At 35.8% G+C, this 26,392-nt stretch overlaps 1 protein-coding gene across 1 annotated transcript; it reads left to right on the top strand.

Moving 5' to 3' along the window:
* The first annotated feature begins 1,575 nt into the window (after positions 1–1,575).
* On the top strand, positions 1,576–26,230 carry LOC134800997 (serine protease HTRA2, mitochondrial-like). The gene is made up of 15 exons (XM_063773494.1): positions 1,576–1,734; positions 4,467–4,650; positions 6,686–6,848; positions 9,949–10,035; positions 10,277–10,453; positions 10,897–11,108; positions 11,562–11,752; positions 12,460–12,464; positions 13,321–13,619; positions 17,794–17,925; positions 18,408–18,504; positions 18,967–19,134; positions 23,186–23,286; positions 24,043–24,107; positions 24,921–26,230. The coding sequence occupies exons 1-15, from the start codon at positions 1,700–1,702 to the stop codon at positions 25,084–25,086; spliced, it is 2,082 nt and encodes a 693-aa protein (XP_063629564.1). The 5' UTR covers positions 1,576–1,699; the 3' UTR covers positions 25,087–26,230.
* The last annotated feature ends 162 nt before the right edge of the window (positions 26,231–26,392 follow it).

Here is a 26,392-nt window from a genome sequence, read left to right as displayed (position 1 = left end):
GTAACATTATGTAAATACAATATATGAGATGTTTGTGCATTTTTTATTTACCTACCTTATTCAGTTTATTTATTTAAATGTAGGAAACTACCACAGCTTTTGTACCAACGTTAATTTCTCAGTGTAAGAAGTGTCATTTTTCCAAGCAGAAACGTAATTTTTGACAGTGACAGCCATATCCACAAATCCGGGTAAAATTAATATACTTGGTCAAGCAGATCTTGTCAGTAGAAAAAGGCGGCAAATTTTAAAAATGTAGGCGCGAAGGGATATCGTCTGATAGAAAATTTGAATTTCGCGCCTTTTTCTACTGACAAGATTTGCTTGACCATCTAATATATATCCTGTTATTACAATCAGAATACGCCTCCTTTAGTTAGTTTTACCGACAGTACCACAGAATAAATAATAGTACAAAACGCGACTGTTACGATCAGGACAGATATGGCCGCTAGGTGGCGACAGCGCCACGCGCGGCTTATGGCTAGCCACCAAAATTGGTGTGGAACGGATGTACTTTTAGCGACCTGTAGCAAAGCGATGAAATCGCAGTGCGCCACGCCTGACAGTTAGTAGGTACTTGGCATTAGTAGTTATGTACCTACTTATCAAATGTTAAATATTTCAAACGTATAGTTAAATTATTTTGCGACGTTTGAGGGTGATTATCTGCCGTTCACACGCTCTGCACTCGAAAAACACGAATGAATGAAGTATCAGTAATATAAAAAAAACTATGTTAAAAATACCTCTCAATCTAGATACTTAACCTCCAGAGCCTCTACCATCAGTTTTAACATTGACATAACGCTCACGTCTACGTAATTTACTTTCTGTACATCTCGCTTGCACTATTGCTCGCATATGCGAGTACGAGCGAGATGCATAGAAAGTAAATTACGTAGACGTGAGCGTATATGTCAATGTCAAAACTGATGGTAGACGTACTGAGTCCCCCATGTCATTATTGCAGGTTTGAATTTGGAACCTTCTTGTAAGTATTCCATTTTAATTAAAAATGCGATTTGGATTAAATCCTTTATATAATAAAGGCCTCAGGGACTCAGGAGGATAAAGAAATAATCTTCAACAAAAATACGTAATGAAAGTTTTCATTATCATAACGCCATTTTTCATTTAGGGAATGAATTGAACCAGTTAGCCAATTCCTAATACACATAACTAGGACCGTGTTGCATAATAAACTACAACTAATATTACAAGCGGAACTCCTTTTCCAATTTCACTTAGAGTCTGTGCGGAAAGAGAAGAGTTGTGAAATGTATGGGAAACAATACATTCTACGAGTCTTCTCTTTCCGCACAGACTCTATTCGAAAAGGAGTTCCGCTTGTAATATTAGTTGTAGTTTATTATGCAACACGGCCTAGATGGCGCCCTAAACCTACCACAAAAAGCCTTGCCACAGATCCAACAACTAAAACATGCCATTTATACATAACCGTTAAAACCCGAGATAACGATACCGTTACTTCACTAAACAAAATAACGATCGTTGAAAAAACGAACAGCACTAGCAGCCGTGACGTACGCTGACAGCGTTCTGACAGATCTGTTCTGTCGATCAGTCAAGTCGCCGTATTCGTGGCGAGAGAGTGTCTTTTGTCGGAATTATCGACCAATCGTGTTTATTTTGATTTCACACCGGAACTTTTGTTATAGTGTACTTTGAAATAAGCATGGTTAACAAAATGTACTTCGGCGGTGTCGAAGGGTGAGTAACGATCTATTTAACGTTATTTTAGACTATATTTAGCAGTATTATTGTTGAAAGTAGAAAGGTTCTCCTTGGCATGCCTAGTGTTTCGAAACGTTTTATGTCGTAGGTACGTAGCAAAATTGAATGGTTTAATTATTCAACTGGATTTAAAATATAGATTGATATTTACTATAACGAATGTCGTCTAAATGTCAATGCCAATGATTATTAGTTTCCTTACCTATAAATATTTATGTTATTTTCGGCTTATTTACCAAATTAGAATATTATAAAGGTATTTTATTTTATTACATAGTACTATTTTAATATCTGATATTTTTTAACAAGATTATTTATCCAATGTTTTAAAATAAATAAACAGTCTTAAATTATTTATTGGATGGAATTAACAACTAAGTACATGGAATTAAAAGAGAAAATGTATTATTGTTGCTTAAAAACGGTGTTAAACAAATGAATTACCTATCAATAGTAAGGTATTTATTATCATTCGGGGAATACCTAACGTAACATTGTCAAAGACATTGTTTTCATAACAAATCAGTAAAACGAGACTCCAATGATAATACAAAATATGCATAAATCGACCAATCAGAGTCAAGAATACAGGCGGCACGGTAGTCACGCCTGAAATTTCAGAATATTGCAATTTGCTCTTAAAATATAAGCTCTTAAGACCTAATGTAAAATGTGGTTGAAGCGAATGGAATGTTAACAATTTTGTCATTGAAAGTATTGCCTTGAATTTTTATTGTTTTAAAGGCTTCGGTTGAAGTTCCTTTAAAATACCTATCTACGATTAATAATTCTGTTTTATGATAGTTTTGATGAATAATTTTACAATAAAACTGAAAATGTCTTGTCAGAAAAAATGCCATGATATTTAACACGGGTACCACCTTACTTAGGGCGCGTAGTGTAAAAGCCAAGTTCTAAAGTAATTTAAACGATGTTTTAATAATAAAATGAAATACTAATAATGAAATGAAATCTATAAATGAAAAGTAATATAATAGTTATCAACATCATTAAAACATGTAACAGTAACGAAACATGTAAAAAAATAAATTACAATGTAAACATCATAATGGAATGGTAGTAGACTAAATCATAATTAGCTGTAGTCCGCTATAGGAAACCACAAGTGCTATATTGGTGATATTATCCAGGTCTGGTTAATGTAAACCGCTTTAGTACGTAAACTTGTTTTCGCTCCAAGTCAAATATGGATAACTAATTGCGTATCGAAAGCTGTGATTAACTGCTGGGTTATATACAATAGAAGCACTATGTTTGAAGTTTTAATATCTTGTAATTGTAGTTAAACATGAGTTTTACTAGCTCTTTTTAACTCACAATCCCAGAAAGAATTGAAACAGTTATAAATAAAACTAAATACCTATTATTCTTTTAACTACCTAATACTTTACAAGAACTTTCCTCGTTTGTTAAAATCAACGCAGACAAACGTAGTCTTTAGTATGGCCGAAATATATTATAATTTGAGTTATTTTTAAGTTCGTAAGTTACATAAAAATACTAGTATACCTATGGAAAAAGTACACGACGTATCTATGAAGTACGACTGTGAACTTCGCTTGAACTCATTTCAGTCAATTTAACATAATATATATACATATATATATATATATATATATATATATATATATATATATATATATATATATATATATATATATATATATATATATATATATATATATATATACCGTCTTCAAAAGGCCAAGTTCACGATCTATTAGTATCTTATCGAGCGTTCTTATCTCTTAATCAATATGTGTAGTACTTACCGATACACGTGTTTTGTTGGAGTGAAACTGCAATTCTTATCTGACTGCCTTTCATAAAATTAGAAACGAACTTAATGTTATCAGCTCTTAGTTTTTTATTATAAACATATAATAATTAGTTATATTTTTTATACAACACAAAGATCAACTTAAATTAAACAATTATAATTTCTATATGTAAGCATTCCAAACTGAACTATTACTAAACCAATTTTTAAACAAGCAGATACGTCTGCGAGCGATATTCCTAATTTTATATTAAAGGAAAAAAAATAAAAATTACACGCCACCCCAAAGGCGTGTATACATAAGGGAAGGAATGGAAAAATTCGCCAGTTGTAAGAGTTTCTGGTAGGCTTCCGTAGCTCAATTGGTTAGAGCAAACGCACGGATTGCGGAGGTTGTGGGTTCAAGTCCTGCCAGAAGCGTAAATTTTTCCATTGTTTCCTTTAATATAAAATTTTAACTATTATACTATATTGCTATAAAATAGTTCTTAAGGTAAACGTCTGCCTCGTTTATACATTAAAGGTTCTCTTTAGTTCTACTAACTCGGTTGTTTTATCATTGAATATCTATAAAGTTAACTTACCAAAAGTTTGTTGTAATTAGTTACACATTATACTAGTTAAGCACACTACTAATAGCTAATATTACATTAGCGATAACGGTGATAGCTAATTAAATTTTGACATTATAATTTGCAATTTCTATTTATTGATTTGAACTACATTCATTTGTTTATCTTGCGATAATTGGCAGTACAGGGAAGTCCCTTTTATGAATCATTCTTATACACTGTATTGGTATTAGCTGATGACATAATAAATCCCTTATGAATAAACTGTCTTTAAGTACCTCTATTAAAATTTGTAAAAAGACAATTAATACATTTATAATTGTTTAATTTCTCAGAGGCGCAACACATTCAAACCTGGTCATCTGCGACGAAACCGGCAAAGTAGTTGCTACATCTAAAGGCCCCGGTACGAATCATTGGCAACTTGGTATAGAAGAATGTGCCACAAGGATCATAGACATGATACACACTGCTAAGGAAGATGCTGGGTTCCCATTGGACAAACCTTTAGATTCCTTGGTAAGTTAAGCTAAGGCGCGAGTAGCAGCCGGCCTGTTTCCACACGTATTGGCTCGCCTTTCCTGCGGGATAAGACAGTGAAGCCGAGAGGGTAATGCAGGTACTGGGCATCCCTGTGTTTCCTTAATTCCGTCCCAGGTGGTGTAATTCTTACACCATAAATCGTCTACAATAGACGCAAAGGCCAATGACAATAATAACCTAAGTTAATAATACGACTTAGGTTATCTCTGGTAGCTGAGAGACCATGTATCTTAAAATGGCCTTAGACAGGACAACTATTTGCAACAATAATTTTAGTAGTTTTGCTTAAGAATGCCTACTAATTATCACTCTTGATAGCAATGAAAACGGGTAACGTTTTATGGAGATTTCTGTGCATTGTGACTCGTTATCGTTGGTTATGAGTTATGAGTGTGCTTATAAGAAATAAGTATTTTTCTGCTATGTACCTAAGAATATTGCTTGCTTAATTTCGGACATGACTAATTATTTAGTTATTTTGGCGATTTGTTATTCAAGTATTAAAAAAACTATCTAGTAGCTAATTGTTTAACAAGTAGAATGATGCTACATAGCGCGTTATTTGAATAAATTACGTACGAGTATATGTTCATTGTATACGTGATAAGTCACGCGACGCGTTTCATTTTCTTCTTAGAGCGTGGTATGAATTTATAAATAACGAATTGTATATTATGTGTATAAGTATGTTTATTGGGGAAGAGGCTATGAACCCACTAAATTATATATATGCACTCTGTGCTAATAAAAGTGAATGGCCTTTTTCAATGTCATAACATAGATTTTGTTTTTCGATCGAAATTTAGTTTCATGGTGATACTTCATATTAGTGTAGATAAGACTGCAAACTGATCAAATGGTTATTAATCAGATCAATCTTCCGTAAAATCTGGTTATTATGTAATAAATTTTGGCTAGTTAGGCTAGTTTTGAAAGAGTATACCTAATATTCGATTTACATTCATACTTTTTCAAATAATCACATTTCAAAAAGTTTTGCATGATTTAGAAGAACACGAAATCGACCCATTGATTTTCTCTTAACAAACATGGGGGTCAAATCAATAGCTGTAAGGCCACCTGGCCTTCGTTTGATTTGTACCGAAAGCGATACCGTACATATATCGATTAGTATTAGGTATCAAATAGCAGACAACTGAAACTGTTGGCCTTATTAGGTTAAAATTCCCATATAATGATTTGCAATACTGTTGTTAAAACTCTAAATCGACGTAACGCATTATGGTACACATTGATTTTGGTACACATTATGATTCTGTTACCGATTCGCACACTAAGTAACACAAGGGAGCTCTCACGATCCAATTGCACATAATAGAATAGTTAAACAAAGTAAACCAGAGATTGTCAACCCACTTGTCTTCAATGATCTAAATTAGCAACCATATACCTAATAAATGACGTCAGACGATTTTAAACTTTAATGAAACCGACCTTCAGTGTCCCCTTGTGGTATCAATAGCTATACCCAATAGATTGCAATTGACTGTACTGTGTACGGATATACATAATTTATGCGTAGAAGAGAACCGTTAATATAAATATATAGAAATACGAATTTATGATTGTAAATTATGTTGTAATAAGACAATGGGTAATAATAAAAGAATTGTTGTTCTATCTACATAACGTAGGATTATTGTAATAATTATGCAGTATTTGTCACATTTCACAGATGTAATAACGTACACAAACATACACGATACGTAGATAAAGTTACTAAATTTACTTCAGACTTAGTTAAAGTTTTGACTTATATTAGTTAATACTAACGCAGAAGCAAAACAGTGTACATTTTGTAAATACATAATTACGAAAAAAACGTGATAAGTCACTTTACAGTTACAATGATTGCATTGCAAGCATGATCACTATTCTACATCCAAAACATGCCCGCTGCTTACGACCATCTTAAGATTTTCTAAATAACTGCATCCATCAACCATCATACGTCTGACCTTATTTTGAATGTTGACACAATTTTCACCAGGGCCTCACCCTCTCAGGGTGCGAGCAGGAAAGCAGTAACAAGGAGCTGGCGGAACGAGTGAGACAGAAAGACCCAGCATGTGCTAGAAGAGTCCACGTGGCTTCAGACACAGCTGGCTCGCTGTTCACTGGGGCTCCTAATGGAGGCATGGTGCTTATAGCTGGTGAGTAACATTAAGATTGTATTCTCATTTACACACGAAATTTATAATAAGGTTGTGTCGTTTCCCCTCTTTCCCTCTAACGGGAAGATTTCCAAAAAGTAAAGAATGCTTACAATTATAAGATGCAAAGAGTTCAGTGGTTTCAGCGAGATGAGGTAGGATAAAACGACATATAGAAAGATATAAAGTCCAAACTTTTTAATTTTACGATTTATTATGTGTACCAACCAACGAACTTGGCTGTAACACTAGGTAGTGTAACAGCCAAGTTCGTTGGTTGGTACAATATTTTTACGGTCAAATCAAAACATACAACATATAAGTTTTTTTCTACTGGCATAATTAAGTGGCACCTATACACTAGAGCTAAAGTAAAAGCTAAAGCATAATGACGTCAATTTACCCTGAATAGTACCAACCCTATTTCTCCAGCGACAAATGTATGGCTTGGCGCGCAAACAGTATTGAAATAGAACTGTTTACTTCGCCGCCTTGTTTCGAAAATGCTAATGCATTTAAGTTTGTAGGTTGTGTATTGCTTAGTTGTGAGATTGTGACTGATGAGAATTAGAGCTTAATTTAGGCAGTGGTAGATGTCCTTTAGACTTCTATTATTTAAGTACATTTAATTTGTTGTCTTGAACCAGTGGCCAAAAATAAATAGGTTGACATGCAATTTCATTTTTTTTATGTACGAGTGATAGTAGTAGACAGTGTGGTATCTCTCAGACATCGATTTGAATAATTCGGTCCCTTGTGTAGGCCATGCAGTTACAGATAAGGGAAAGTTTTTTTTTCTTATTTAATAAAGATTGTTGTTGATTACTGTGTTGTTATCTATTCATGTCAATAAAGGCAAAACACAGACGCTGTTTAAGATATCAACGTAACGTCCTATTAAAACAAAATAAATAATTAAACAATTATTAAGCAGAAATATCCCCATTTCTTTACGAGATAAGGTATATTATTATGATGATTTGAAAAATATTAATATTATGCTTATAAATGTTATAAAAATAACCAGTTTTAAATACAAGGAATTTAATATTCATTCAAATCTTGTTATTATTAAAACTTAATTTTTCAATTCATTCCTTCTTTACCTATTATATTCGCAATATAATTATTCTCAAAATGTTCACACCATCATTATACTCATCTCAATTTTTATACATCTACATAAGCCCTTTATGCCTTCCATATACTTCGTAATTCAGGATATTGGTCAACAGACAGAAATTAGGGCAACCGAAGGTCTCTGGATAACCTCCGACACAACAATGTAGGCCAAGTATCATGTATCAAGAGGCAGGTTCAACTGATAAGCGGGATGTTGTGACGTGTGTTTGACGTCTCTTTTACATTTCATAGGTGCGAGAGGGAACGACTTTCGATGTTAGTGGAAAATTGCAGGTCCACTCGTAATTAGCTATGCATCGTTTGTAATTTTGACTTATGTATTTGTAAGAAAGGGATAAAACATAATTTAACTAAATAAGGCCCGTAAAGTTTTAGGAAATAGGGGGGTAGTTACTAATTGGCCTGTGCCCAGCAGTGGGGCGTATATAGGCTGAATATTTTTTTTTTATTATTTAAAAACTTTGTTCTGTCTATTGTACGGTATTAACACTGAATTAAAGCTGTATTTTTTTTTTCTAATAATGAGACTCATATTTCAAATAAACATGAAAAGACATGAAATAATTATAACTGCCTACTTATAAAATAAAACTAATATAACTAAACCTAACTAAAAAAAATACTAAAAACTACACTCTAACCTTAACCCTTGGCCTCTCGGCAAGGTGCCCATCACGCAGGCAGCATTCCCGCGCTGTATCGCGATACCTTTACCCTATTATTGTCTTATCTTATCTTATTGTTTTTGGGGGCCCTTGCGGATACACTTCGACCCATAGGGATCTCTCCTTTACCCTATCTCTCATAGTATTATATTTCACTAATTACAAATAGATTTCCTCTGTAAAGCATAATTAAGTTAAAAAATGCTTTACTAAAATGACTCCATTTTAAAGTCTTATTTTAAACTCTAGCCGCCCAGAGAGACCTTTTAATAATAATATTGTAATGAGAGACCTTTTAATAGGCACCTGTGCCTATTAAAAGGTCTCCCATTACAATATTCTATAGTCTGGTAAACCCAATATGTCAGTAAATAAGAACAAAAATCTATACTCATCCCTTTCTTTTGGGTGCTAGGTAGGTATGATTATCTCTGTCTATGTTTGAAATAATATTTTGATGCTTTATTATGTCAAAATTCCAATTATCTTGGCAAGTTTTGATGTGATAAAACATTTGGTTTCCAGTAAAAAACATTGTAAAAACAATGTTCTACTTGTGAGTTATTTATAGGTCAACAACCCCATCAATATCACTACCGCTTATTGCAGCTGTTATCTGACGGTTTTTCATTACACACATCAAAGCTATCTCGTAATCAGCAAATTTATGCTTTGTTTTCGCACATAGTACCTACTAGCTTGTTAACTCAAAAATACCAATGGATAGGTACTTTAATCATTTAGCTAATACAGTAACAATACTTAAGGGGCCCATTAAATAACAGTTCGCCGGACGATATAGACTACCTAGTAGGTATTACATAATTATAAGTCATCATCATCATCATCATCATCATATCAGCCAGAGGGCGTCCACTGCTGGACATAGGCCTCCCCCAAAGAGTGCCACAATGACCGGTCTTGCGCCACCCGCATACAGCGGACTCCCGCGACCTTTACCAGCGACTTTAATTATAAGTACGAAAATATAATTATTTTTAACTGAGTTAAGTTTTAAGTAACGAGGTTATTATTTTTGAAACGGTTTGTAGAAACTAGTTTCTTGTTAATGGTTAATTTACGTTTTTAGGCTTAGGTTATAATTAGTATACAAAATTTAATAATTATTAATATACATTTTACTGTTGACAATGCAGCTTTTCTATAGGTAATTTTTTTATCGATCTGTTTATGCAGATACCGTTTGGCACATTTATTGTTACGTAGGTAATTTTAACATTCATTAACGATGATTATTTTATAAATTAAACATGTATTTTATTCTATTACAGGCACGGGATCAAACGCGTTGTTGTACAATGGAAAACAGCAGTACGGATGTGGTGGTTGGGGCTTTCTTTTAGGAGATGAAGGAGGAGGTTAATATTTATTTATTTAAACTTTATTCCACATCAAAAGGTACAAATGGTATGGCATTTAGTTACGATTCTTTTATGCATAAGATATAAGTTCAAATTAATGTTTCTAATGAATATAACACAAATATGTATCAGGTTGCGAATAAGTTAAAATTTTACTTCCTAGATCTTTATATCCTTTCTAACATTGTAACTCTTCTATGCAGCCATTCTTCTTTCGATTTCTTTCCTCGTTTCTCAGCTTACTGGATAGCTCACCGTGCCGTAAAGACCATCTTCGACGAAGAAGATGGTTTGCGTCCCTCACCACATTCCATTCACGCCGTCTGGGAGGTCATCAAGGAACACTTCGGAACAGAGAACAGAGTGGACCTACTACCTCATGCTTATAAGAATTTTGATAAGTCCAATTTCGCTGGTGAGTTGTTTAGCTGATGTTGTGTATTTAACCCTTTAACGGTCAATTTTATAAGAAATCCTTAATTCAAGCCTCATTGCCAAACTATAGTATAGTAGTCCTATAATTCTGTGTAAGAAAAAGAAATACAAAAAGATGATGTTTTTTTTTACTAGGTATCCAGCGTTTTCAATTAAATAGGTTAGTTATTAATAGCATAATATGGCTACGGTAATTTTATCTCAGTAGGTACAGCACGGATGTTTTACAAGAACATAGCTCTTTTTATCACCAGTAACATAATAACAGGATTCTCTGAGCATTTTTTGAAGTGACTTTAAGGAAGGATGAAACCGGTGCGTTTAAAACATGAATGCGAAGTTCCCCTTGTTTTCTTATGAAGAAGACTTCGCGCTTTTTTAGTCACGATTTCCTGGTAAATCGTAAGCTCTTCTTTTTTTCAGGTCTAACTATGAAACTGTCCCACCTCGCCCTCCGAGGCGACGCTCTCTCACGGCACCTGTTCGCAGAAGCCGGCAGCGCACTGGCAGCGCACGTGGCCGCACTTGTCCCAAAGACGAATGCGAGGCATGTGCGAGTCGTATGCGTTGGCTCTGTGTGGAACAGCTGGGAACTGTTGAAGCCTGGAGCGCTGAAAGAGCTTAATATTAGGAGGGTATGTGTTTTTATATCCCTATTTATTTTATTATCACTGACTGATATTATAAGAGTTTTCTCTTGGTTTATTATAATAATGTAAAAATACAATAAGGAAGTTAGAAAAAAGTTTCTTACAAAATCAAGGCCTTATTGGAATTACAAGTGAGAGTAAGGTTTCCTTGCAATGTATAACAATTGTGACGGATAGTACGATTAATACCTACGCGCGGTAATAATACGAGCCGTGATTAAAACCCACAACCTTCAGTTTGATAGTTGGAAGCGACACGCCTTATCGCCAGGCCACCAGGCTCCAAAAATAAATAAGCTTTTCTGAATCTGATATATTTGGTATTCCCCGCAATTTATTTATTACGTCTAATAGGTAATTAGTTTTATGTGTTTCGTTGCTATTTTGTGTGTTTAAATTTAAACTTTAAATTTTGCTCACCGTCTGTAATTTTTTCAGGTGAAACCCGAGCTAGAGCTCGTCAGACTCCGCGTCTCAAGCGCCATGGGCGCCGCCTGGCTAGCAGCAAAGCAGCTCGACTACGAGCTGCCCCGAGACGACGCGGCTTTCTGCGAGATCTTCTACACGTATACGCCTGAACACCACATGAATGGGAACGGGAAGATGAATGGGATTAGTGGGAACTGCGGGTGTCAGGATTGGATGAATTGGAGTTAGTTTTAGATCCGCCATAGTGGCTGACAGGTGAAGAGTGTAGAGATATTTGCAGTACCTAGAAGCAAGGGCAATATTTATGTCAAGATCCATAAAAGCCTTTCTATAATACTAACTGCTGAGGGAATAAAAACGACGATGTGGAAATAAAATATTAATATTATGCACATCTTAGACAACTGTACTCCTTGCAGGTTTAGACATGAAAAATTGTAATGTATCCTAATAAAGCTACAGCTTTGTAAAATTAAGTCTAAGCAGTTTTATCCACACAGCTATACATATTTCAGACATGGAATGTATCTAATATATTATTTTTGTCACCATAGTTACCTACATCGAGGTAAATGCATTTTCTTACCTCTACCCGCTACATTTTTGTTTTTTGACAATAACGTAATAATATCTTTCTTGTAATTTTAATGGTTATTATTTATTATGTTAATAAACATGTTTGTTGAATTAAATTTGGCTAAGCTATTTAAAAACGTTATTGTCGTGTATATAATTTATGATCTGCATGAATTAAGAATGATCTGTTAAAAATTATCAATTTTCTTTATATAAATTAATCCCTAAATCAGTAATATTCTAAATTCACGCTAACGAAATCTAATAAACTGTAAGATATACCTAATGTTAGACCAAGAAATGTCTGCAGAGATTTTGATAGCCCACGCAGTGCAAGTGTTATTTTAAACGTCAAACTTCTGTGAAATTATGAAGGATAAATAACACTTGCACTGCGTGGGCTATCAAAATCGCTGCAGACTTTTCTCGGTCTAACTCTACCTGTCATTACATGTATAAAATATAAATAATAATAGATAAGAAGTTAGTAGGTATAGTTCCTGAAACATATCCATAGAATACAATCGTTTTAGTAGCAATAAGTGATTAAAAATGTAAATATGTAGAATAAATTTTATTACGAGTAAATAATTTTATATTTATTGTAACCTAAAACATAAAAAAATCTGGCAATAAAATATTAAATATTGCCGTGTAGTGGAAAGACACTACCGTGCCTAGAGTCTGTTCGGAAAGAGAAGAGTCGTGAAATGTATTGGGCCCACGACTCTTCTCTTCCGCAAAGACTCTACAAACGTTTTATCTATTTCATAATAAATTAACTGTGTGCTCACACTATGCATTTAATTTGACGTATAACAATTATTACCGACAAACATAAAAAAAATTACAATTGAATCAAATATAGAATAATCATTAAGTGTAGAGTAGTCAACAGGATAACGACACGTTTCTTTAGATTTAACCGTTTCTTAACCGTTACCGTATCTTACATTACCATTTTCTTATTTACGCAAACACTAGAAACGTCAGTTGCAACCAAACGCCAAACGTCAAGTTTGACAACTCACTTGCACAACAATGATTTCACGGAGATTGTTTTCCAAATATTTTACAATAAAATCACTAACCAACGCTAGTTATCGATGTTCATGTCGCGTAGTGCAATTCTCACAATATAATAAGCAAGATGATAGTAGAAATAGGTATTTCAGTGGTGTTTTGGCGGTAGCAGCGGGCGTTGTAGGTTATGTATCTTTAAAGGAGCGTGTTTCGGCCGCTACGGTCTCAAATAACGGTCTGCAAGGTAGAAGGGACAAGTTTAATTTTATTTCTGATGTGGTGGCTGTTTCGGCGCCGTCCGTGGTCTATATAGAGATAAAAGACAGTCGGCGTATGGACTTGTTTTCTGGAGAGCCTATAACGTTGTCAAATGGTTCTGGGTTTATTGTGAAGGAGGATGGACTGATATTAACGAACGCTCATGTGGTGGTGAATAAACCGAACGCTAGCGTGCGAGTAAAGTTATCGGTAAGTGTTGTTTTATGTTTATTTGATGATGCAACAACTTGTACGAAACATTCAACATTGAGCAATTGTAGGTATGCATTATTCAAACAGTAGGAAAGCGGGCTGTCAGTTGGTTGAGTAGACCAATTGTACCTACCAAAAAAACAACTCGCAAATAAGTACCCAATAATATATGTATGATACTTATTGATATGTATTTTTGGTAGGTCTTATTTATTGCTCACCGCAACTACAAGATAGCCTGCAATCACTATGCATGGATGCTACCATACTAATTTAGTATAGGAGCGCCACTGCATACTATTTCAGTTGCGTCCAGTATACATTTATTCAGATTGTAATTCAATAGCTGCAATCGCAATTTCCTCACGCATATGCTCGTTCTGTGTGGGCCTGGCTAATAGCGCTGCTTGTGGCATAGGTAACTTTCACAAGTTAAAATACTTGTATGAATGGCGACTTTACACTCTTCTTAACACTTCATAATGCGGTATCTAGGTAGTCATATTCTATATTATTTTGACATTTTGTCACATACAAATCTATATTTGAATGGTGCGCCCCGTTTCCCAGTACAGCATGAATACAGAATACAGAATACAGATCTTTATTGGTAAAAGCAGATTTTACAGGTCACATTTTATACATATTTACAAAAAATATATGTTAGTAGGTACACACATATAATATGTTCTTTAATTAAATTAATTATTACATAACATTTTTTTAAACAAAAACATTAATTTACTTATTACGTTTAACATTAATACAATTTTAATTATGGTGCAGTAGTCAACGACCTCATCGAATATTTATAAATTCGTCAATGCTGTAGAATGCTTTTTCTATAAGCAGCAGTTTAAGTTTAGTTTTAAATACTTGGTCACTATTTAAGTTAAGTATATCTGAGGGTAACGAATTGTAAATAGTTGGTCCTATGACGCTGAGTGACCGTCGTGATTTGGCGAGTCGGCGCCTCGGGGCAAGTAGCCGGGGACGTCGCTCACTACTAGAACGGTTATAGTTCTGTATGTTTTGCCTAACGTACACACACGCGGCCAGTATGTATACACAGGGTAGGGTAAGGATTTTATGTTTCTTAAACAACTGTTGTGCCGGATGGTCCACCGGCTTTCCATCAATTACACGAATCGCGCGTTTTTGCATTTTGAACGCCCTGTCCCTATCAGCAGCAGTGGCCCACAGTTCCACTCCCTGAACTAAAATCGAGTGAAAGTAACCATAGTAAGCCATCTTTAGGTTCTCGATTGATAAACTGCCGGCTAACCGGGACAGAGCATAACATGCTGAGGCCAGTCTGTCACAGGTCATTGAAATATGAGACGCCCACGTCAGCCCAGAGTCGATCATGAATCCCAAGTACTTAGCAGTATCAACTTGTGGTATTATTGTGTCATTTAGTACTATATTAAGTTTATTTTTTATTGAATTTCTTAGCTGAAAATGTATGATATTGGTCTTTTCAAGATTAAGTGACATGCCATTAGAAGTGAACCATTTTTCAACTAGTTTTATTACATTACTAAGGTTAGATTTTAAGTTAACAAAACTGTCGGCATTTACAATTATGCAAGTGTCGTCTGCAAATAAAACATATTCTACGTCTGGACAGGCTGTTGTTATGTCATTTGCGAGTATTAAAAATAGATTGTTTCCAGCGACAGATCCTTAAGGGACGGCGCTGTTACCAGTTGACTCAAGGTCGGATTTAGAGTTTAGCACGTAGGTGCGTTGCTTCCTGTTTTCTAGGAAGGAAGAAATCGTTTTATGAAATGATCCTGTGACACCGTACTTAAACAATTTCTTAAGAAGAAGAGAGTGGTCAATAGTCTCGAAGGCGCGCGACAAGTCGCAGAAGATAGCGGCGACCTGTCGCGAGTCTTCCAGGTGCCCTAACACTCTCCCCACCACGTCCCGCACGGCATCTGATGTCGAGCGACCAGGCTGGTACGCATATTGCTGGCTATTTAATAATCTGTTAGATGTAAAATGATGCATTAATCTATTACTAAGTAGTCGCTCAAATATTTTTGAGATGATAGGAACGAGTGATATTGGTCTATAAGACTTAGGTAGACATAATTCGCCCTTGCCTTTGTATCTGGTTGAACTTTAATTAATTTTAAAATGTTAGGATAGATACCCGCACTGACGCATTCGTTAAATAATGAAAGGAATAGTGATAAGGCTAATGGAGACAAACAATCTATAATATGCGTAGACATATCATGAATATCTTTTGAGGTTTTTCTTTTAATTTTTTTACAGGTTGAAATCATTTCACTTAAGGTGAATGGAGTAAAAATAAGTTGTGGGGGAGATTCATCTAAATAATTTGATAGGTATTGAAGCGCAGTGGGGATGCAAGGTTTCGCGTTGTTTACGTTAGCTCCAACATAGTACCTGTTTAGTAGTGCAGCGGCCGAGGCGGCACGTGCGCTCGCGCAGTCCCCCGCCGACTTGCTAACAAGAATATCGATCGCACGGTTACTATTTTTATTATTTCTACACGTTTCCGCTGATATCACTTTCCATATATTGCGGCACATATTATCACTACTTTTAGAAATTTGGTCGTTTATATAGCTTCTTCTACAGTTTTTTAATAATGCCCAGTATGAGGGTTCCGCCTTTATAAGCTCAGACAGCGACTCAGCGTCATCAGGGTTTCGGGAAAGATTGATCTTCAATTTACTAATGTATTTGCGTTTAGTTCTTATGAGGTCAGTGACCCACACATCGTTTGATACTTTTGCAGGGTGATATTTAATTGGAAAATATACATCAAAATAATGTTTTACGGTATTTATTACAGATTCCATTCTTGCATTTGGACAGTTAGATTTTTTTAAGATTGAGAGTCAGTCGTACATATCTAGGCTACGAGAAAATTCTTGATTTTTACAATGTGAAAAATGTCTTTTTAATATGTGAGAATTCAATGTCCCTTCCTTAATTATTTTAACACTAATTTTAACAGATAAATGGTCAGATAAATTCATGTCATTACAGTGCATATGAGTTATGTCAGACTTAACTATATTAGAGTAAACGTGGTCAATACACGTTTTCGAGGTACTCGTTATCCTCGTTGGTACGTTGTTGAGGCTCTTAAATCCACACAATTTAATAGTATCATATAAATTATTAGTATTGCTGCAATTTGATAATAAATCAATATTTATGTCACCCAAAATCATTACTTTACTATTTTTAATAGCAGTTAAATTTAATAATTCATTAAGTTTAGATAAATATAAGTTTATGTCACCATTGGGTGGTCTATAAATACATACTACGATTAGGTCAAGGCCGATACACTCGATGGCGCACACTTCAAACTGCATTTCGACGGAGAGATCAGTCACTTCTTTGCGTTCCATTGTCAAGATGTCGGCAGCAGCGTACATGCAGACCCCGCCACCCATCCGTGATGGTCGGCAGTAGTGTGCCCGTAGCTGGTAATTCAGTATATTTACAGAGGTTATCTGACTCGATTTGAGCCAATGTTCAGATAGACACAATACGTCGATGTTATGCTGGAGTTGGAGTTCACTTTCCAGTTTGCCGGTTTTGTTGGCCAATCTATTTATGTTTAAGTGTAGTATATTCACCAGTCTATTGTTAGAGTCCGCTTTGGCCGGTGGAGTGGTCGGTCTCGTTTTCGAGTTGAGCGATTGTATGTTTTGATGACATAGTACAAACCGCGACGAGTTGCTGTTTTTATCAGTGGCTCGAGGAGGCGATCCCGGTGGGGCTGCCGGCGGCGGGGGGGCGGCGGTGCCTGCTTGTCGATCTATCGGCCGGTCGCTCGATGGAAGTGAGTCGGTGGTTGCGGCGGCGGGGGGGAGCGCGCCCGGCGCTAGCTCGAAACCACTCGCTTACCTCCGTCCCAGATGGCCAGATGTTAGGAGACATAATTTCATCGAACTTACTGGATGGAACGGTTATCGCGAACGACGCATAATGTTCGTGTTTAAGACGTAACTTTTCTACTGTGCAGTTTGTGTAACCTGTTTTTTTAGCAATATAGGATCGGATGGCCTCAGCGGTCGTATCGCTTTTGAAGAAACAGGCATGAATACACATATGTGTCCTTGTGTGTGTTAAAGTTATTGAAATCACATGTATAATGGTAACTTTCCTCTTCCAGGATGGCTCCGTCCACTTTGGTGTAGTAGAGGATGTAGACATGAAGTCAGACCTGGCGACACTCCGGATCCCGGTGCGGGGGCTGCCTATAATGAAGCTAGGATGCTCCGCAGACCTCAAGCCTGGCGAGTGGGTTTGTACTGTGTGCTCTATGTAGGTCTACTTTAGGTTCAATATGCACCTAACCTTTTACATTATTTTTCGGGTTCCATACCCAAAGGGTAAAAACGGGACCCTATTACTAAGACTCTGTCCGTCTGTCTGCCTGGCACCAGGCTGCATCTAATGAACTGTGATAGCTAGACAGTTGAAATTTTCACAGACAATGTATTTCTGTTGCCGCTATAACAAAAAATACTAAAAACAGAATAAAATAAATATTTAAGTGGGGCTCCCATACAACAAACGTGATTTTTTTTGCCGTTTTTTGCGTAATGGTACGGAACCCTCCGCGCGCGAGTCCGACTCGGACTTGTCCGGTTTTTTTTATATTTTTAGTGTTCAGTACAAAACTTTGTTCACGGAACACTTTTCGGATCACTTCGGTCTTGTTTAATTTTATATTGAACTTAGGTAGAGTTAGATGATGTCCTTATGAAATTCTTGTGGCTTCAGGTTGTGGCCATGGGCAGTCCCCTGGCTCTCAGCAATACAGTGACCGCTGGTGTAGTGAGCTCTACTCAGAGAGGCAGTGAGGAGCTTGGCCTACGAGGTTAGTATTATTAGGCAGTTACTTCACAGCTTCTACCAAGAGTCAGAGGAGACAGCAATGCTCATCTTCCAAAATATTTGAATTCTGTTCAAAATCGTTTTTTTTTATTCACTATAAGAAAGGCTTAAATATAAAGTATTTTTAATACTATTTACAGTATGTGTGACCAACACCGTTAACCACTTATTACAATTAAGTACTTTGACTATTCGGAACTTATACCTCTGGAGCTTAAGGCTCCGGAAGGCATTGACAAGATAAAGGTTATTATTACATTGTAAGTTCATAAAGAAGTTAAAAAATAAATATTTAACGCTTTTTAATAGTTAACAGTGCATGCAGCATTACATTATAGTAAGTACATTAAATAGTACATTTTGTATAATTCGCTTCATATCACTAGATATTACATAATATTGTTACTATGTCTAAGTTTTCGCTCATTACACTAAATTGTTTCAGGCAAAGACATGGTGTACATACAGACCGACGCGCCCATAACGTTCGGCAACAGCGGAGGCCCTCTAGTAAACCTGGACGGAGAGGCGATCGGTATTAACAGTATGAAAGTCACTTCGGGTATCTCCTTCGCTATACCCATCGATTATGTCAAGGAGTTTCTGGAGAAACGTAAGTTTTATTTAAACACCACTATTTAATTTTAACACTTTAAACTCTCGCGTTTTATACACATATTTAATTACACACGCGTCTACTGCGATATAATTTCAACGTTGGAATATATACACCAATATAAATACTATAAATACACCAATATTTTTTACATGACGTCAGCTATCATTAAAAAGTTACCATATTACGCACAGGGCTTTATAGCAAAATATATTTCAAATCAAATTTGAGGCACGATTCTCAAATATTTTCTATTAGTACTACTGCCTATTATAGTACTCTCTAGCCTAAGTCTGCCTAGTAACTCTGCCTAACTGCCGCAGTTAACTTTTGTGGAGTAACAGATAGTACAGATGTAGTGTATAATTATTTTCCATAGTATTTTAGAAGCTGAGTGGGAACCTTACAGAACAAATAATTATGTTCTAAATGAATTTTAGTTGGCTGCTATTTAACTGATCACCAGATTTAGTAAAATTTAATACCAAAAAAATCTATTTTACCACCCTAAAATAATAAATGATCACCAAAATTATAACACCATTTTAATGTGAAATGATTACCAATTTTATTACATTTTACTATCCTATTAAAGGAAATGACACCAAACTAATCATTATTAACCCAAAAATAGTAAATGATTACCAAATTTCAAACCCCATTTTAATGTGAAATGATAACCAAATTTTTACATCTTGCTATCCTATTAAAGAAAATGACACCAAAATAATCATTGTAAGCCCAAAAAATAGTAAATGACCACCAAATTTAGAACTCTATTTTAACGTAAAATTATAACCAAATATTTTAAATCTTGCTATCCTAAAGCAAATGACTCCAAAATAATCATTGTAAATCCAAAAATAGTAAATGACCAGCAAAATTGTAACCACATTTTAATTAAAATGTGGAAATATTTAATATATCGTTATCCTATTAAATTAATTAATCCACTTTTGTCACCATTTTCTAGTACCATTTTATTTCTGTAACAGTCGCAGTTCTAACCTAACCTTACGCACCTTTCTAGTAGCATTTCGTTTCTGTAAGGGTTGCAGTTCAAACCTAACCTGACCCACTTTTCTGATAGCAGTTTGGTTCTGCAAGGGTCGCAGTTCAAACCTAACCTAACCCACTTTTCTAGTAGCATTTGCTTTTCTGTAAGGGTCGCAGTTCAAACCTAACCTAACCCACTTTTCTAGTAGCATTTCTTTTCTGTAAGGGTCGCAGTTCAAACCTAACTTAACCCACTTTTCTAGTAGCATTTCGTTTCTGTAAGGGTTGCAGTTCAAACCTAACCTGGCCCACTTTTCTGATAGCAGTTTGGTTCTGCAAGGGTCGCAGTTCAAACCTAACCTACCCCACTTTTCTAGTAGCATTTCTTTTCTGTAAGGGTCGCAGTTCAAACCTAACCTAACCCACTTTTCTAGTAGCATTTCGTTTCAGTAAGGGTCGCAGTTCAAACCTAACCTAACCCACTTTTCTGATAGTAGTTTGGTTCTGTAATGGTCGCAGTTCAAACCTAACCTAACCCACATTTCTAGTAGCATTTCGTTTCTGTAAAGGTCGCAGTTCAAACGTAACCTAACCCACTTTTCTAGTAGCATTTCTTTTCTGTAAGGGTAGCAGTTTAAACCTAACCTAACCCACTTTTCTAGTAGCATTTCGTTTCTGTAAGGGTCGCAGTTCAAACCTAACCTAACCCACTTTCTGATAGCAGTTTGGTTCTGTAAGGGTCGCAGTTCAAACCTAACCTGACCCACTTTTCTAGTAGCATTTCGTTTCTGTAAGGGTCGCAGTTCAAACCTAACCCACTTTTCTAGTAGCATTTCATTCCTGTAAGGGTCGCAGTTCAAACCTAACCTAACCAACTTTTCTAGTAGCATTTAGTTTCTATAAGGGTCTTAGTTCCAACCTATCCTAACCTACTTATCTGATAGCAGTTCAGTTCTGTGAGGATCGCAGTTCTAACCTAACCTAACCCACTTTTATAGTAGCATTTCGTTTCTGTAAAGGTCGCAGTTCAAACCTAACCTACTTTTCTAGTACCATTTCGTTTCTGTAAGTGTCGCAGTGCTAACCTAACCTAACCCACTTAACTGACTGATAGCAGTTTAACCTACTTTTCTAGTAGCATAACGAAATGCTACTAGAAAAGTAGCTTAGGTTAGGTAGGTATGCGGTGCGGGGTACGGGGGGTTGAGCGGGAGGGGCTAGTAATTTTGGCATCATTTTACTTTATTTGGTAATATACATACATTTTTTGGTAATCATAGTGGTTTGTTTAGGTGAACATATCGCATTAATTTGGTCATCAAGATTTGGTGATCATTAATGATTTTTGGTGATCATTCAATATATTTGGTACTTGAATACAATTTGAAGTGCAGTCGTAATTAAATCGGTGGTCCTTTTGTATTTTTAGGCCTTATTTATTTGGTGATCAGTAATTTTTTTTGGTAAGCATGATTTTTAGAGCACCGTACAAAACTTTGTTCACGGTGCTCTTATGGGATCACTTCGGTCTTGCAAATCGGTTAAATGCGTTTTTCTCAAAGACCGTTTGATGTAGGTACCTAAAATTTGGAATAGTTATGGCAAGTACCATCACTAACACTGTGAATAAGTCAAAACTGCTTATTTCTGATTTTAGGGGGAAATTTAGGGGGTTGAGAGGAGTAGCTTGAATTTTTTTTTATTTGTAAGAATCGTGTGGGGTACCATTAGAAAGCTTGCAAAAAATTGAGTCGATGGACTGATTTTGACTTCATTTTAGAGTGCAATAGTTTCGATAAAAAATGCATTTAAAGTTGCAAGTTTTCATACAAAAATTTTCACCTATGTCCTGGCGATTTTCGCGAAAACTATAGCTAACAGGCAGCTGACCAGTCAATACCCAACTTAAAGAAGCATGGAGACGGCGGGAAAATTATCAGCTTAACTTTATCTTTATTCGTTTTTCAACTGCAGCCTGATCTTTGGTTGCTTAGGGCTAGCTAACTGATGCTTACACTGGTCATTTCATATTAGGAAGTAGTTTTAGCGAGAAAGATCCTTAGTTAAAAGTTTGGCATTGAAATTTATGACTTATGTCTTTGATACAAAGGTTAATTCTGCTTGCTTATTTTTGTGGGATATATTTTTTTTCTGAATAGCCTACTATAAGTATGAGAGAGATCTACAAAATACAACCTTATTATATTGCAAATAAGTTTAAATTTCGAACGGGCTTTCCAACCAATTGACTATCTCAATGTGCCCTAAGAATCATATTTATTATTGCAGTTTATCTGAAAAAAATCAAATTAAGAATTCCGTTCTTCACTGTCGTTGTGTTTTTTTTTCACAATAGAGCACATAGAGTTAGTAAGGCGTATAGAGAAAGGGAACGGTGCTCTGAACACCGTAGTCTTGACTTCGTGCTTGGCCAATTATTTTATTTAGGGTACCAAAGTATTTTTGGTGGTCATTATATTTGTAGCCATTTTAGTTTTATGTTATTTTTTGTGCTAATAAACATTTCTTATTCTTATTCTATTTTCACGGAAACGTACGATCGTGTTATGATAGAAAAAAAAACTATATAAAGAAAGAAAGATTTTTCCGTCAGTCTCGAAAGTACTGACGTTGACCGAAGTAGCATGACAAATACGAACGTTTCCGAGAAAATACGACGGAAAACGATTATGCACATTTGTAACTTGGTAGGTAAGTTACTGTTAAGTAATGTTACCGTGTTAGACAGTGTTGCTCCGTTTAACGTTCTACGTTGAAGTGGAACGTGTTTTTAGGGTTCCGTACCCAAAGGGTAAAAACGGGGCCCTATTACTAAGTCTGTCTGTCCGTCCGTCTGTCTGTCTGTCTGTCTGTCACCAGGCTGTATCTAATGAACCGTGATAGCTTGGCAGTTGAAATTTTCACAGATGATGTATTTCTGTTGCCGCTATAACAACAAATACTAAAAACAGAATATAATAAGTATTTAAGTGGAGCTCCAATACAACAAACGTGATTTTTTGCGTAATGGATTTTTTTTTTTATTTTTCAGGGAAAACTAAGTCCCCACAAGTGTCCCGGCGGTACCTCGGGATCACGATGTTGTCGCTGACTCCCAACATACTGATGGAACTCAGGATGAGGAATCCAGAGGTATGTCATGGCACCTTTGCTAAACCTTTTTTTTATATCGTAAAATTCGTCAATACTAGAATCATAGTTAAATTTTTCCAATTTCTGCGACCATTAGGTATAGTTCGAAAGAGGGACGATTGGGTAGTGAATTGTATCTGACATAGGTAATAAACATATCAAAAACGCAATACAAAAGATGTCAAAAATTATTTTTTGATACAACAATTTACACTTCTTTCACGGGCAATTGATATGATGATTTATCACGGAGTTCATATTTGGCCTGGTGGCCACCAGATCATCTCGATGGTACTATAATATTGCATTGTGACCCAAGTTACATAATCTACCTACATGTAAGTACGTGAACTTAGCTTAATCGAATGGGGTCTAATTAAGCTTGCATGATTTGATCCGAACATACGCACAGTCAACCAATTTGATTCCTAACCGTGTCATAAATTTATGTTATTTCACGTATCGTGTAGTTAAAGCGACAAGGTTCTATAGTGGCATAAGAATCTTAGTCTCCATCAGATATATCGGAGCGGTCAAGGCGCTTACAAATATCTGAACACGCCTCTCTCTATTGTCAAGGCGTTAGAGTGCGTGTCCAGATATTGTGAACACCTTGGCAGCTCCGATATAACTGATGGCGGCTGGACAAACATTGCAAGTTAATTAAAAGCTTGTAAAAAATAAAGTCTTAATAGTGCCTCAAAAATGTCGGCTGAATTTATTATAACAGTTTAATATTGTAAACTTTTTTTGCAGATGCCCAAAGACATAGATCATGGAATCCTGGTGTGGAAAGTTATCATTGGATCGCCTGCTTACAAGTAGGTACCTATTACCCACGCAAACTTAAAGTTATATCTGTATGTACATATATCTATTAGGTACATAATCTGTCACTTAGGCATTTTTGTGAAAGGTTAAAATGGCCAATTCTTGGGGTTAGGTTGCCGAGTGGAATGATAGAACGGAGTGGACGGAAGATAATCACAATATAATATTAGAATACTCTTTACTGGACAAACCAATAAAAGAAAACGGTACAAATCACTACGAGCTACGCTCGTAGCCTATATCACATCTTTTCCGCTTTGTAACGAAAGTGCCTACGGACAGAGAACCCATCTAACGGGTCGCTGGTAATAAAGTTAAAAATAAAAGTTTCACAATCGGTGGTACTATTGCTAAAGAGTGAATTCTTCTAGACAACTTTGGATAGCGGATTAATACATGATGATATAAATATAGGTAAATAAATAAAAGTAAATAATTCAGCCTATATATGTCCCACTGCTGGGCACAGGCCTCCTCTCATGCGCGAGAGGGCTTGGGCTATAGTCCCTACGCAATGCGGATTGGGGACTTCACATACACCTTTGAATTTCTTCGTAGATGTATGCAGGGTTCCTCACGATGTTTTCCTACTTTTCCTTCACCGAAAAGCTAACGGTAAATATAAAATGATATCTGACGTCCCACGGGTAAAGGTACCTTATGGGGGTTGGCGCTTACGCTATTATTAACGCCGCTCCAATATTATTGCGGCGCCATGCGACGTAAGCGCCGGCCGCCATAAGGTACCTTTTTCCATGGAACGTCACATATGATGATATATTTTATAAATAATTTATTTTCAGTGGCGGCCTGCAACCAGGCGACATAGTGACCAATATTAACGGTAAACCCGTTCAGACAGCGACCGACGTGTACGCCATCTTGGAAAACAGCAGCGGCCTGCTCAAGATCGATGTCGTTAGAGGGAGAGGGCGGATGGCTCTCACTGTCACTCCGGAACAACATTGACAATAGTTATACTTTTACAACGTTAGGCTTGGAGAATAAGTCGGCATTTAAAACGGAAAGTACCGAAACTAGAATTAAATACCGATAGCGAAACCAGAATCAATAACTGAAATCAAAATTACAAGCCGAGACCAAAATCTAAAACCGATATTAGACTAAATAGATGAAGGTAGGGATAAGTAGTTCAACTGTCAAATTAAACTACAATACTGTTTAACACATTCAGTGCCGAAAACCCGACTAACAGGTATTTTATGATTTCGTTCCCAGGCCGGACGACCCGATAGTCGGGATCGTGATACTACTGCTTTATATAACGAAATTGTTGTGGCCTGGCGCGGACGTCTTGTTTGGCTGGGTGGCAATGAATGTGTTAAATGTGTATTTTGTTGATAATCAGAAATCCAAACCATACTCAAAAATAACAACAGCCAAAATTAAAATACTTAAATATCGTTGACCGAAATAGATGATGGAGGTAGGGACAACCAAACTGTCAATGGTCTACAAATCTACAATTCAATTTGACTGGTTTATTTAGTATCAAAGAGAATAGATAGTATAGAGGGGTCCTGTCATAGTAAATTTTGTAGTCACAGTAAATTTACTGCCATCTATCGACACACGACTAAAACTCAAAATGAAAACGTATAAAATTATCAAAAAAATGTATATATATGGATAAATGATTTTATTATTTTTATATCATTTTGACCCATGGTTCATTCACTGATATCTATGTGTTAAAATTGTTAAATATGAAACGGTGTCGTCACGCCATCTAGCCGAGCATAGGCCAAAGGTGTGTGCGCCATCTATCCGAGAATGACTTTTTCTTGATTTCCGAGGCACGTTTGCTCCTTAGACTTTATTCATCTTATACGAAGTTACATATGTCTTTGTTTAGTATATAACACAACCTAATAATGTAACATTAAAACCTCACTGCCATATTTCGTTTTCATGAAATGATATGTACCTACCTTTTATTAATACGTAACCGTTGTTTTCACCTCCATGATTTTTTCTGCCTGATTTATATATTTTTGTAAATAGTTTTTTATAATGCAAGGCATATTTTTATTGTTAATTTAGTTACGTATCTATAAGTATGTATTGAGTTGAGATTAAAAGATTTCACTAATCATTTGTTTTTTTTTTTTTAACGACAGCATTATAATCTACCTAAAGATACTGACTTGTTACAATATTATTATTGAAAATAGGTACAAATAAGTAAGCAATAAACATGGTGTCAACTATGACTACTACGAGTACAAGTAATGTGGTACCAGTGGTACCTATT

Source organism: Cydia splendana, chromosome 21 (genome assembly GCF_910591565.1).
Source record: "Cydia splendana chromosome 21, ilCydSple1.2, whole genome shotgun sequence".
NCBI lineage: Eukaryota > Metazoa > Arthropoda > Insecta > Lepidoptera > Tortricidae > Cydia > Cydia splendana.
The sequence above is the reverse complement of the archived record's forward strand: the minus strand, read 5'-3'. Positions and strand labels throughout refer to the sequence as shown.

What these genes read in the sequence shown, in the direction of transcription:
- LOC134800997 (XM_063773494.1), top strand. Translation starts at nt 1,700, where the DNA reads ATGGTTAACAAAATGTACTTCGGCGGTGTCGAAGG. An exon ending in TGAGGAGCTTGGCCTACGAG is followed by an intron (nt 18,505 to 18,966) that starts GTTAGTATTATT and finishes AAATTGTTTCAG; the next exon opens with GCAAAGACATGGTGTACATA. An exon ending in TCAGGATGAGGAATCCAGAG is followed by an intron (nt 23,287 to 24,042) that starts GTATGTCATGGC and finishes CTTTTTTTGCAG; the next exon opens with ATGCCCAAAGACATAGATCA.